The 14,935-nt window shown below is 31.4% G+C and overlaps 3 protein-coding genes across 3 annotated transcripts; 2 read left to right on the forward strand and 1 right to left on the reverse strand.

Moving 5' to 3' along the window:
* Positions 1 to 3,890: 3,890 nt before the first annotated feature.
* SAPINGB_P005452 (uncharacterized protein) lies at positions 3,891 to 6,128 on the reverse strand (the record flags this gene model as incomplete). The annotated part of the gene is made up of 3 exons (XM_032000166.1): positions 3,891 to 4,995; positions 5,099 to 5,125; positions 5,224 to 6,128. 3 exons carry the CDS (start codon positions 6,126 to 6,128, stop codon positions 3,891 to 3,893), a joined length of 2,037 nt encoding a protein of 678 aa, XP_031856057.1.
* A 2,122-nt stretch (positions 6,129 to 8,250) lies between these two features.
* SAPINGB_P005453 (uncharacterized protein) lies at positions 8,251 to 12,435 on the forward strand (the record flags this gene model as incomplete). Its single annotated transcript, XM_032000167.1, has 3 exons — positions 8,251 to 8,343; positions 8,474 to 11,743; positions 11,821 to 12,435. The coding sequence occupies 3 exons, from the start codon at positions 8,251 to 8,253 to the stop codon at positions 12,433 to 12,435; spliced, it is 3,978 nt and encodes a 1,325-aa protein (XP_031856058.1).
* A 753-nt stretch (positions 12,436 to 13,188) lies between these two features.
* SAPINGB_P005454 (uncharacterized protein) lies at positions 13,189 to 14,286 on the forward strand (the record flags this gene model as incomplete). The annotated part of the gene is made up of 1 exon (XM_032000168.1): positions 13,189 to 14,286. The coding sequence occupies one exon, from the start codon at positions 13,189 to 13,191 to the stop codon at positions 14,284 to 14,286; it is 1,098 nt and encodes a 365-aa protein (XP_031856059.1).
* Positions 14,287 to 14,935: the final 649 nt, after the last annotated feature.

Genomic DNA, 14,935 nt, shown 5'->3' on the forward strand with positions numbered 1-14,935 from the left:
CCATTTATTACTATACCTGTGATTAAAAAAAAATTCTTTCTTGTTTTTTTTTTTTTTTAATATCCTCAATTTTTTTTTTTTTTATTTTTGTTTTATTATGACCAAATTATATTTGTTTTTGATAAGCTTCCAGTTTTATTTTAAAAGAATTTTTTCTCAACTTTTCCCTTAGTTTATCTTTTTTTAATAATCTTTCAACTTTATCACAAATTTAATTTTATTTATTGAATTTATAATTATTTATTTTTTTTATAACTTTTTCTAAAAACATTTATACTATAGTTATCAATTTATTCAATTGATTTCAAAAAAAAAAATAAAATAAAAAAATTACTTTTTTTGTCAAACTTTTCCAAATATATATTATTCTTATTCAATTTTTTTTTATTCTTCTATTTGCTTGTTTGTTTATTTTTATTTAAATGTTATTGACTTATATATAACATCAATATCTGTGCTATTCTATTTTTTTGTTCTTACTATATATATATAGCATTCCATTTTCATAATAAACTTTTAAATTGAGTTCAATATTACATCTCCAATTGCTCAATATTAAATTTTGATGTTAGAAAATAAAAGCAAAAAGTCAATCATCAAATATTCTTGAATTACATATAAATAAAGCTTTAAAAAAATTAATATTTTATTATTATTAACTAGTTAATGTTCTATTGCTATCTTATTTTATTCATATTTTCAATAATTACAAGACTCCGTGGCCAAGCTGGTTAAGGCGCACGACTGTTAATCGTGAGATCGTGAGTTCAATCCTCACCGGGGTCGCTTAACTTTTTATATTTTTTAGAATTGTCAATCTGTCTATAAATATTTTTTTTTCCTATTTTTTCTTATTTTTCTTAAATTTTAAATTTTAAATTTTGGGAGAACAAATACTTGTTAATGTCAAGAAAAAAAAAAAATTTAAAAAAAAAAAAAAAAACACACAAAAAGTTTTGAGTATTATTAATAAGCTTTGGGCATGGGGTGATTTTTAATCTTTATTGTGGTAAAAAAATAAACATATACGTATTATATTTAGTGCTCCTAAAAAAAATACAAAATTCCCTGTTTTATTTATTTATTTATTTTTTTTCTTGTTGTTGTTGTTGTTGTTCCGTGTAACACTAAAAATATTTAAGAAATAGTGACATGAATTTCGGCATTTAATCAACATTTAAAATTTTTTTTTATGCTTAATATTTTCAAAAGAATGAATGTTAAATCCAAAAAAAAAAAATAAAAAAATAAAAATAAAAAAATTTAAGAAATTTAAAATCAAATGATTTACTATATTAATTTAATTCACTAATAAGCATTACCTTAATTGTTAAAGTATAAGAATTAGTTATTTTCTGTTATATATAATTTTATTAACAGCTCATTAAAATTACAAAGCATTGATGATGATGATGATGATGATGATGATGATGATGAAGATCCATTAAACGAAAAAAATAAAAAAAAAAATAAAACTTTCACGTTACCCCTGTTTATATATAACTTTTTTTTTTTTTTTTTTTTTTATAGTATTCCGTGAGTGAGTTACCAATTAATGCGAAAGAGAATAAGCGATGAATGGTTTGCACTGTTATATATATATATATATATATATATATTACATTAAAAAAAAATGAAAGTATATTTACTTTTATATATATAAAGTCTAATCTGGTGATTCAAATCTTCAATCATTATTATATTTTTATTTAGTCAAAAGGAATAATTTAAATGTTTATTTTATTTATTTTTTTTTATTAATATATACAAATACTAGTGGTACTTTGAGTTATAAAATGAATGAATATTGAGCCACTTCATTAAGTAATTTGATTGACCATTCTCATAAAATGTTGACTTTAAATATCTTTCTCACTTTCTCAAAAAAAAAAAAATACTGTTTACTCAGGTAGAAGAAGGGTGTTTTTAGTGATATTTATTTATTTATATTTATATTTATTTTAATTGTTAAAATCCACAATATATATATATATTCTGCAAAAGTAAAAATTCCATTATAGCAATGAATAAAAGGCAAATAAATTCCCACCAGTCGGCATATGGCAAAAAAAAAATAAAATTCTTATACAGAGCCTTATCTAATTTTTTTTTTTTTTTTTTTTAATATTAAAAAGAAATAAATTAAAATAAAAAATATTCAAAGTATTCTGTTAAATAAATTGGAAAGTTTTGGTAGTCTTTTATTTTATTTTATTTTATTTTTCTTTATACTTTTATTAATTCTATCTATCTTTGTTTCTCCACATATATTGGTATTATTTATTTATTATTTATTATTATTATTATTACAAAATTTCAAGCTAGGAAACTATAGGTAGTACAAAATGGAGCCATTTTTTTTTTTTTTTTTTTTCTTTCGTCGACGATGGTGATGATAATGATGAGATGAATGAGTGTTGTATAAAATTATAAAAAAAAAAAAAAAAAAAAAAAAAAAAAAAAATAAGGAGAGAATTCATTCTTAATAGTGATAATATTGTTAATAATAAATATATTATCCAAAGTAGAAAATAAAATAGAAAAAAAAAAAATAAGTTTTTTCATTAACAAAAATATTTATTTATTTATTTATTTATTATATTAATTATATAATTATTATTATTATTATTATTATTATTATTATTATTATTATTATTATTATTATTATTATTATTATTATTATTATTATTATTATTATTATTATTATTATTATTATTATTATTATTATTATTATTATTGAATGAAAATAGTTTAGATATTATATTAATCTTTGAATAAAACTAGTATCTAAACTATTTTCATTCTTTCCAAAAAAAAAAAAAAACATTGTTTGTTTTTATTCAATCCAAAAAAAAAGAAATTTTGTTTGTTTTTATTCAATCCAAAAAAAAAGAAAAATTGTTTGTTTGTTTTTATTCAATAAAAATTTGTTTGTTTATGTTTGTTTGTTTTTATTCAAGGATTATAGAATTATATAACATCAGCATCTGCGCTATCCTTTTATTGTCTGACTATGTGACTTGCCGGTTTTCATTTGTACCTTTTTAGTACGGGTGGTTTCTGTTCTGTGCGTCTCCGGTAGCCCGGAAGATGGGCCCTGATGCCAGCTTACGAGGAACAGGGAGAACCAGTCTGTCGGTCCCAAAACCTTCCCAACCCATTTCCACTTATCTTCACGGACGCCCATGTATTTCTTAATCTCTTCCGTCAGAGATACGGCCCGCAATCACCTGCAGGCTATTTAGACTGTACGGAAGAGTCGGCATTCCTGTAACCAGGGTAGCCTATGGTTTTCAGTCTAGGTGTATACTCCCGTACACATCCTCAGGAAAAGGGGGTATTCTGGGAATTGAACCCAGTATCTTCCGCTTTCGAGCGAACGTGTTATCCTTTACACCATCCAGCCCTTTCCCTTTCCCTATTCAATAAAAATTTAAAAAAAAAATTTCCAATTTTTAATTTGTTTACCATATATATACTCGAAACAATCTTTTTAACAACAATTTAAATAAAAAATCGGCAATAGTTTAGTGGCTAGAATTTCCGCCTGTCAATTGCAGCTCGCGGGGGACCGGGGTTCAATTCCCCGTTGCCGAGTTTTTTTTTTAGATTTTTTTGGATTTTTTTTTTTTTTTTTTTTTTTTTTTTTTCATTTATCATTTATCATTATTTCATTTATCATCAAATTCATCTATATATATATATCCATTTTGTCTAAATGCATAAAGAGTCATCAAGAGCTTCATTTATCATCATTAGAAACTCTATTACTATTTTTCGTAAAAAAACTTTTTTATTTTTTTTTTCTCTCACATGTCTCTTTTTTTCTCTTTTCTCTTTTCTCTTTTATCTTTTTTTTTTTTTTTTTTTTTCTTCTTCTTCTTCTTCTTTTATTTTTGACGTTTTCTAGCATGCATAAGGTCTTGATCAGCCATGGCAGCAGCAGCAGCAGCGGCGGCAGCGGCAGCAGCAGCGTTATTTGGTGCTGGTCGTTTATGTGCAGTTGAGGATGAGTAAATAACATTAGACTTGATATCATTATCATCATTTGAAATTCTGCGGCTTGGGTATTCATAGCGTTGGCCTTGGAAAACATTTTCAGAAACACGAGGAGTTTCCGAAAAGTATGGGTGAGCAAGGGCAGCATGGGCTGTGATTCTGCGGGCTGGGTCATATTCCAAGAGTGATGCAAGAAGATGGAAAGCACGTTGGTTAGGAGCTGAAAGAATGTGGCTTTGGTACCATGCATCCAGATGGCATGGACATTTTTTAAGTAGCTGGAATTGAGCAAACTCCGGGTATTTAGAGAGTGAAGGCCATTTATCAATGGTAGGAGTGCCAAGGATATCAACGACTTTTTGAAACTGGTTACGTTGAAAGGGCACGTTTTTTTTGTTATCCATTTTGGCCTCTTCTCCCTTGAAAATAGGTTTAAGGGCAAGTAACTCTGCAAAAATACAACCTACAGCCCATAAATCAATGGCTGGTGTGTAGTGTCTTGCACCTAGTAAAAGCTCTGGGGCACGGTACCAAATGGTAACAACCACCTTATCACCACTAAAAAAGGATTGAAGGGGGTCACTAAATAAACGTGCAAGACCCAAATCTCCAATTTTAACAATTCCATCCGAGGAGAGCATAATATTTGCGGGCTTTAAGTCACGATGGAGGACCCAATTTTGGTGAAGATAAGATACACCATTAAGGATTTGCCAAAGTACAGACTTCATTGTAGATTCTGGAATAGGTTTGCGGTCTGGGTGGGTATGGTAATGAATGATTTGAAGAAGATCATGTTCAGCAAAGTCAAAAACCATGAAAATGGACTTGTCTTCGAGAACAATTTCAACCAAGTTAATTACATTTTTATGACGTAGCTCACGACACAGGGCCATTTCACGGCATGCTGATTGTGAAATACCAGTATAATGAACAATTTCTCCTTCCTTGTCAGCCTTAAATTTTTTGATAGCAAACAATCGTGATTTCATTTCTCTAAAAGAAAAAAAAAAAAAAAAAAAAAAAAAAAAAAAAAGGAAAAGAGTTAGAAATGTCAAGTTGAAAAAAAAAAAAAATAGATTATAGTTATTATACTTACGGATTTTGAGACTTTGCCTTGTATACTCTAATAATAGGGGGAAAGAAAAAAAAAATCATAATGTTAGAAGTTGTTGTAAATGCCATCAATGCTCTTGCAAGGCTTTCAAAAATTATTAAACATACTTTCCATAGGTACCAGCTGCAATATAACCCATGATTTCGTATGAATCCAGGAGCCGCTTTCTTGTGCGGTCTTTTCTTGATTTAAAGCTTGCTAAAGGGTTTGTTACCATTGGAGAGCGTGATGAATTAGAATTAGACGAGGAGGAGGAGGAAGAATGATGGTGATGATGGTGATGATGATGTTGTTGTTGTTGTTGTTGTTGTTGTTGTTGTTGTTGTTGTTGTTGTTGTTGGTGTTGTTGTTGCGGCTGCTGCTGCTGCTGATGATGATGGTGTTGTTGTTGTTGTTGTTGTTGTTGTTGTTGTTGCCGGTTTTGGGACAAAGCTTGTGCAATTTCTTGCGATATCGGATGTTGATGCTGGACCACTCGGGCCGAACCAGAGATGATGTTATTATTTGATTGGATTCCTACTGAGGGGATTCTAGCAGAACGTGATGCAGATGATGTAGTAGTGGTATTATTATTATTATTATTATTATTATTATTATTGATTGATGAACGAGATGCTTGAGTTTGGATAGGTAAAGAGAAGGATTGTGGAGGATGGTTATGAGGATTGATTACCTGGGGAGGAGGATAGTATCTTGATTTAGAGTATTGCTGTGACGAAGGCTGTGGGGCAATAAACTGAGAAGATGCGATGCGGTCATTAGAAGAAGAAGAAGAAGAAGAAGAAGAAGAAGAAGAAGAAGTAGTAGTAGATGATGAAGAGAGTTGATGAGAGATGTGAGAGAACTGTGGGAACTGTTGTTGAAACTGAGGAGCTGAAGAAGAAGAAGAAGAAGATGTTAAAGATGATATTTGACGAGAATTATTATTTGCAAAAGACTGTTTATTGCTGTTGTTGATGTTGTTTGATGAAGAAGAGTTGTTGTTTGTGGTGTTATTTGTATTATTGAACATTAGAAGACATGAAAAAAAAAAAAAAAAAAAAATTATGTGGTGGTGATGATGATATATATATATATATAAAATCCCTTTTTTTTTTTTTTTTTTTTTTTTCTACAAGATGCTATTATTTTTTTTTTTTTTTATAAATTATAATTATATATATATAAAATAAATGAATTTAGAAATGAAAAAGATGATTCTAAAATGAAGATAATAAATATATATATATATGAAATAAAAAAAAGTTGAAAGTTTTACTTTAATTTTTTAAATTTTTTTTTAAAAGAAATGGCAGAAAACAAATGTATTGGTCAGTCTTTAAAATAAAATCTGTCAGTCAGTCAAAAATACGGGGTTATTATTTATTATTATTTATTATTGTAATTATTTATTAACAACAATATTGTTGTTAATGTTGTTGTACAGAAAAAAAAAAAAAAAAAATTGTCAGCCTTTAAAAGTCATCCACCTTCAAAGGCAACAACCAACAACATAGAAGAAACAAAAAAAAAAAAAAAAAAAAAAAACACTAAGGGCGGCTGAATGGAAGGCAAAAAAAAAAAAGAAAGATTTGAGAGAATTTTTTGTTTAAATCAAAAAAAAAAAATCAAAAAAAAAAAGAAGCAACAGAAAGAAGGTTTTTATAATGAAATGTTGATGATGATGATTATGATGATTATGATGAAAAAAAAAATATTGCAAGAGAGATATTGAAGTGATTTTTTTTTTTTTTTCATATAAATTTATTTATATTTATATATATATATATATATAGATAAAGTAAAAAAAAAAAAAAAAAAAAATTAGATATAGGAAGTTTTAAGCGGAAAATCATTATTTTTATTTATTTTTTTTTATCAAAATTATCATCAAAATCATTAAAGTCTTTTTATTTATTTAATTTTTTTTTTTTTTTTTTTTTTTCCATTTGATTACTCAACAACAGAGCAACTTTCTAAGGTTTTTTTTATATATTATTATATATATATAATATATATATTTTTTTTATTTTTCAATTTAAATTAAAATAAGACCCCATATAAAGATAAATATAAAATCTTAAGTCCCGACCTTGTTGTTGTTGTTGATAGTGTTCCGGACGGGTCTTTTTTTTTTTTTTTTTTTCAAAACACATGACCCGTGTTGTATATGAGTTTTTTTTTTTTTTTTTTTTTTTTTTTTGGGGGAGGGAGGGAGGGTTTGTGGGCACGTGGCTTGTAATAATAATAATAATAATAATAATAAGATATCACAAAAAAAAAAAAAAATGAATAGATTATATAAGTTATGAGTAACTTCTTCTTCCCTCAATCCCCCACGAAATTCTTAAAATTTTTAATACGTCATGACAATATTAAACGCGTCAATCAGCTGCTCTTTTTTTTTTTTTTTTTTTTTTAAAAAAAATTTAAAATTTAAAATTTAAATTAATTCGTAGTGCAAAAACAACAACAACAACAACAACAACAACAACAACCCGCCATGTTCTGATTGACATTCTAATAGATATATAAATAAATATAAATAAATAAATAATAAACACAAGAATTCATCGACATTGTAGTAAGTGAAAGATGGATCCACGCGTATACTTATTTAATAAATAAATAAAAATACATCTCAAGATGATCGATCGTTAACTCTACAATGGATTCACAACTTGTAGATTTTTTTTTATTTTATTTTTTTGTTATTTGTTGTTGTTGTTAGGAGGAATTTTTTATTTATTTTTTATTTTTACAATCAGGCAAGAAAAATTTTTTTTTTTTAAAAAAAATTTTACTTACCTGGTAAATTAAATTAAACGCTTTAACAACATACCTGGTAAATAAACAAGGTATTTCTCCTACAATTTTAATCTTTCCACCTATAAGTTTTTCCCAAACACCGCCACAAAATAATAATAATAATCATAATAATCATAATAATCATAATAAAATAATCATAATAATCATAATAATCATAATAATAAACAAAAAATCCACACCACCACTGCCTATCTCTATAAGATCCTTTACATATACATAAACTTCATAGCAAATCCAGCCCAACTATCCCCATCTCTTACACCCCCCACGATATATCCACTCACCCATAGTAATCTGCTCTCCGTGTATTATCGTCCATATCAGTGATGGAGGAAGATGGAATTCGACAGATCGCTAGCGCGCTGGACGCTGTTTACAGCCCCTCCTCAAATAATAGAGCTCGCAGCGAAGCAAACACGGTATGTCCTTTTATTATCACTATCTTTACTACCACCAAAAAACATCCATCAATCAATCAATCAATCAATCAATCATTACTCATTTTCTAATCAACCAACTTGCCTTTGTTTTTTTTTTTTTTTTTTACAGTTTTTGGAGTCGGTCAAATCAAAGCCAGAAGCTCCTTACTGGGGCTATCAACTAGCTCGCCACCGCTTCGAGTCAAACGAAATGGTTCGCCATTTTGGCTTGCTTCTAATCCAAAATGCAATCCAATACAGTTTCATGTCCTATGACCAGACTCAAAAATTGGCCATTCGCAATTGGATTATAGAACTCGCCACAAATGTAGTTCCTCAAGACCCTCATTATATTAAAGAAAAAATTGCAATCCTTTGGGTTGCTGTAGCTAAACGTGTTTGGGGTTTAAACACGGAAAATAATAATAATGGTGATTCCACTAATAATAATAATAATAATAATAATAATAATAATAATAATAATAATAATAATAACAACAACAACAACACTCAAGATATTAATGATACCTCTATACAAAACAATAATAATGGCTTTTTAAAACAACCAACAATTACAAATGATACCCTTAACAGCGATGACCAACTCGCAAACAATAATGACTTTAATGATACAATTAATGAAGATGTCAATGAAGTGGCTGACTTAAACGACTACAACAGATCAGACGAGGGTTGGGTCGACATGGACAAAATCCTCTACAGAATGTGGAAGGCCGGACCTGCAACTCGAGACCTCTCTCTTAGTATATACCGCACTCTCTTTGAAGACATTTATATTCTTGACGATCCAGTAGCTGATAAGCGCGCAACCCCACTTGCAGCCCAGTGCATAGAAGTTGTCACCTCTAAATCCGTCCTTTACATGATGTATGAACAATCATCAGACCCACTGGTAAAATTCAAATACGGCAGACAAGGTTGGCTTATCCGTTGGTCTCGTCTCCTTAAAGAATGTCTCGACTTGGGCTTTGGCGACCCTGAAGTTGCAAAACTCGCAGTCAGAATCTTAAACACAATCAAAACATGCCTTTTCTGGGTTTTCCCCCTAGTCCTCCGCCAAGCTGATGTCCTTCAGCGACTTTGCTTCGCCATGTCTGCAAATAACATTGAAGTCCGTATCCTTGCCGTAGAGTGCCTCCATGCTCTCTTTTCAAGAAACTTTAATGGTGACGATGATTTTCAAGCAATCATTGGCTCTGTCTTTTTACCTGATAGTCTCAACTCTCTTGCTCAAGTATACCAATCAGTTCAAAATATCGACCTCACCCGCTTTAACGAGCGTGCTTACATCCTCAATAAGAGAATGGTTGAAATGATTGTAGGCCTTGGAGAGTATCTAAACTTACCAAGAAACCGTCTCCCCAAAGAAGCAAGCCTTAAACAATACCTCTATCTGGTTTTGGAAACAACAAACAACCCTTCCCTCGTCATCTCCGGAATGTCCCTACAGTTCTGGTGCTCCGTCCTTCGTGTCGACAAACTCAACACCCGCCCAGAAGTCCTCGAACTTTTACCTAAACTTCTCGAAATTGCGGCAGATCGTTGCATCAAGTTTGAAGATGTTGGTGAAGACCACATTGCTCGCCAATACCTCGACTATGACTTTGACTCGGCTTCCGATAGTCAAGTCTTTTTAACAAACTACCGCAAGTTTATGGAAGATATTGTTCGTCTCATTGTCTGCATTCTTCCTGTACCTTCCCTCACCTGGCTGGAAAACAGAATGAGTGCCTTTTTCTCCTCCGACATTGGCCGCCGTAGTTTGGACGTTTACAAGCTTGATTACACTGACAATCCCTCTTACTTTTTGGCTTATTCTCAATTTGTCCTTGTCGAATGTGCTCTCCGCGGAGTCACCAGATGGAAAATATGGTACAATGGCCCCGACAAGGAATCCATCCAAAAGGAACTTTCTCTCATTATTGAGCGATGGTGTAACCAACTCATTTTCATGAAAATCAACGACCCCATGCTCCTCCGCAAACACGTTCAAACCCTTGTCCAGTTTGCCCCCTCTCTCCTCGACCACTCTGAACTCATGTTTAGAGTTCTTGAAAAAGTCCTCCTGGCTTGCACTTTTGAGTACCCATCTGACACTATCACCGATGAGGACCGTGAAACTATTCGTGACCTCCGTACCAGTTGCGGTACTGAACTTAATCGTCTGGCCTACATGATGCCTGACGTTCTTAACCAAATCTATGATGACCTTGAGCGTGTCATTGCACAAACAATATCCTCCAACAAGCTTAGCGATCACGAGTCGGTCGCCTTTCTTTCATTCTTGCTTGTTGTATCCCAGCGCTCAAACATTAGCAACAAACCAGAACGCTTCGCCAAAATCGTCGACCCTGTCTTGTCCTCTTGGAGTGATGAAGGCACCATCAAGGGACTCAGCGATTTGCACTGGTTCATGGAACGCGTTGGTATTGTCAAAATTGCAGAGTACTTTAGATCCCGCGGAGTTACCTCCACAACTGATCTTCTTGCAACAAACATGGACGATCAGGGCAAAGCCTTAAAGGCAGAACTTAAAGCTAAATGGTCAGCCTTGTTTCCTATCCGCGCAACAAGAATCTTCATTCAATACACTATTGAAAAACTCAACCACACTTCCGAACCCTATCTTGACTTGCTCGAACTTTGGAAACCACGCATCCAGCCCATTCTTCCACACATTTTGCAGCTCATTGCTCAAATCCAAGCATACCACAATCCTGAAAACTGGCACACCCTCCCCATTGAGGTCCAGTCGTTTGTCAAGTACAGCTGCATGGAACGCTTCTGGCAAGTTGGTGTCTCGACCCAAACAAAGGACGAATTTGTTGACGAAAACGTCAAGGCCATGCACACTCTCCGTGACTTTGCTGACTCGGTCGGCCATATTATCCGCTACACTCGCGAGTATGCCTTTTTGACTCTAGGATCCATCAGCCAACTCGAAGAAACAATCTACGAGATTCCTGGCATGGCCCGCAGACTTTACGAGGCTCTTGCCGGTGACTCTGCAGGCATCACATCCCATTCATGGCGCCACATGACGTCTCTTGTTTTGCGAAATATTGTCAAAAACTGCCCCGTTTACTTGATGGACCCCTTTCTGCGCGAATTCCTGCCGCCCATGCTTACCAAGCTTGATATGGTTCTTTCGGAAAAATGGGAACATGTTCTCCGAGAAGGCATTATGATTCATGGCGACGATGATAACCCACAAGACTTTTCTGAAGAAATGATGGAAGAGCATCTTCTTAGACAACTTACAGCTGTCGTAGACCGCTTCTTAATTGATATGGTTGGCCAATTAGGTGCCAAGCCTTCTTCTGAGTCTTCTACAAACTCAACACAACAAGCGTTAAAACAAGTTGTACTCAAGAACAAGGTGAGTATTTTATTTATTTATTTATTTATTTTTTTTTTTCAATACCATCAATGCGCTTTATACTAACTTTTTATTAGGAAATTCTTGCACCATTTTTATCATTGTGCACACACATCATGTCTTTTAAAGACAATAGATGCAGTTTTAATAGCTGTCTGATTATGCGCAATATTCTGCCCGATATTTTAGGGTTTGATGTTGAGGTGGATAACTACGTGTGTGACAACCTCATTAAGACATGTTTTGACATTCTCAATGACAAGTACTTTACCGATGTCCATCATGAGGCTGGCTATGTACTTACTGTGGTATACACACTTCTGCGGCCCAAGTACCAGCGACCGTTTGATGTTTTGTGTGGACTAGTACCTAACGTGCCAGCCCGCGACATTGAAGATTTCGAAAAACGAATTGCGGAGGGGCGAACTTTGCGTCAGCAGCGTGGTGAATTTCTTGAATTTTTGTCGTTTGCTCGACGTGGAGTTGGTGCTACAGCTCAAGGTCAAAATGGGGCTCATTCTGTGATTGAATCATCGTACGATGCAAGTCAACGACTGGCACAACAAAAGAAACAAGAACGCAAGAATGAAAAGGAAAAGAAACTGCTTACACGGAAAAAACCAACAGACGTTATGGAAACAGAAGAGCTGGAACAGAGTATGGTTAATTTGTTTGGCGATGCTTCTTATTGAAAGGGAGGGGAAAAAAAAAAAAAACTTGGAGAAACTGAAAAAAAAACAAAAATCCCTAAAACTTTTTGACCTTTATTTTTATTTTTTTTTTATAAAAACCAAAACAAAGAAAAAAATGTTAATTTAAACAACTTGAAAAAGAAGAAAAAAAAAGTTGAGAAAAGAAAGAAAAAAAAAATTATTATTATTAAAAGTGCGGAATGATTGGATTGGAAAAAGTTAACATTTCATTCTAAAATTTGAAATAGTTTTTTGAGATTTTTTTTTTTTTTTTAAAAATATATATATATATATATATATATATATGTTCCTGTTATTATTTATTATATATTACCGTTATATACCCAGTTGAATTGTAAGTTAAATAAAATCCATTTAAAGGGATTATAAACATTTTATTTTTATTTTTATTTTTATTTTTATTTTTTTTAAACAAGAAATGTGATGAAATGCTTTTACCATAAATGTGTGCGGCTCAAAAACATATCACATTATTGCACACACACATTTAGACATATTTAGAATTCAAAATGATTAGAAAACTAAAATGACAAGATATTTTACTACAAATTGTCAGTTGTATAATAATCTTTAGTAAAAAAGTGTAAAAAATTCCAAAAAAAAAAAAAAAAAATTTTTTTCTTTACCTTCTACTTTAATTCATTATTATTATTATTATTATTATTATTATTATTATTATTTTTTTTTTTTTTTTAAAAACCCTATATACTCATCATACTTAACAGTAATACAATGTTTTCCTGGATATCTTCATTATTATTCTTGGGACTTGATCATAATATTCAACAGGAAGAAGAAGAAGAAGAAGATGAACCATTACCAGACCAAGTCTTACCAGATCAGTCACTTGATTTGCAACAATTAGAGTCACAAGAACCTGGGGGTCCAGAAGAAGAAGAAGACGACGACGAACAACCCCAGCAATCTATAGAAGTATTTTCAAGCGGTACAGGAATACACAATAATACTATGGTGACGACGCTGGATGAACAATTTAGGTCTAATCATGAGCAAGTTACCTGTTTTTCGTTCCCTAAAAATTCTATGATCAAGCCGTCTTATAAAATTAGGCTTGAGTGGGAAAGAAAACGACAAAATTTTCGACACAGGAATTTAAAAAATAAAAACTATTTCCCTTCTTTGGAAAAAATGCGACAAAAACGTAGGGAACGAGAGATAGAGAAAAAGTTGTTGTTAAAGGCAAAGCTTAAAGCAAGACAACAAGAGGATCAGGAATGGGACCGATTACGAGAAGAATCTGAAAAAGAACAAGAAGAAGTGGAGCAAGAAATGAAGGCAATGTTGATTGATCATTATGAAGGATATGATGAGAGTAATAAAAATAATTATGAAAATTTTTATTTAAATGTCTTTGGAAAGACGACTGAGCTTTTGAATCAAGAAAATGATGACAACAATAGGGTAACAGAGGCAAGAGAGACTTGTGAAGAGTCCTTTTATAAGGATTGCCAAAAATTGGTGGGCTCAGATAATAATTGGAAAAAGGAAAAAAAAGAAAAAAAAGAAGAGAGAGGCTTTATAATTGATCAAGAATTCAATGGAAGTGTGAGTTTCAAAGATAATAAGAGCCACAAGATGGAGAGTTTTAATAGTGACAATGGAATCACGAGTGGTCGACAACATTACGAAGAAAACAGTGATAACAATAGCAATGATGAGGATGATGATGATATTGATAGTGATGATAGTAGTGATGACTTTTCTGCTGTAATTAGTGCAAGCTTGTTAGGACACACAGGACCAAATCCGTTTGTGGCCCAACATGGGGGATCTGAACTCGTGACATTACTTGAACAACCCACGACCTGAAAATTCAATTATATATAATGCTCATGAGGGAAAGGAGGGGGGGGAGAACAAAAAAAAAAAAAATTAGTTATTTGTACTGCTTTAATATGAATATGTATCTAGTAATTAATTTTTTAAGTTAAAAAGAGAGATACACAAGGTTATTAATGAAGACCTTTAAATAATAGTAGTGTTTGAGCACCAAGTGTTTGAATGAGTTTTGAAGGTTTAGATTTTGATTGAATTTGAAGATATCAAAAAAAAAAATAATTAAAAAAATGTTACATTACATAATATATTATTAATGATTAATAATAACATCAAAATGATTTTAAATCAAATGTAGTGCAACGCGAGATCACGCTTTATTTGTACGGCAACCAATTGTGTTGATTAAAAAATTACACGACATTGCCGCGAAACTTTTTTTTTTTTTTTTTTCTTTTTTCTTTTTTCTCTTAAAACCTCCAAAAAAAAAAAAAAAAAAAAAATCAAAATTAATTTCTAGTTGATTCTTGCCGAAAGATTGAGATATATATATATATATTTAAATTTTCATTTATTTCCCAAGTGTTTTTTGCATTGCTGATCTAGATTTACTTCTTGATCTATACATTATACCTCATTAATATTCTACTTCAAGCAAATATATATATATATATATACTTCT

The sequence above is a fragment of the Magnusiomyces paraingens genome (genome assembly GCF_902498895.1).
Source record: "Magnusiomyces paraingens strain CBS 517.90 genome assembly, contig: contig4, whole genome shotgun sequence".
NCBI lineage: Eukaryota > Fungi > Ascomycota > Dipodascomycetes > Dipodascales > Dipodascaceae > Magnusiomyces > Magnusiomyces paraingens.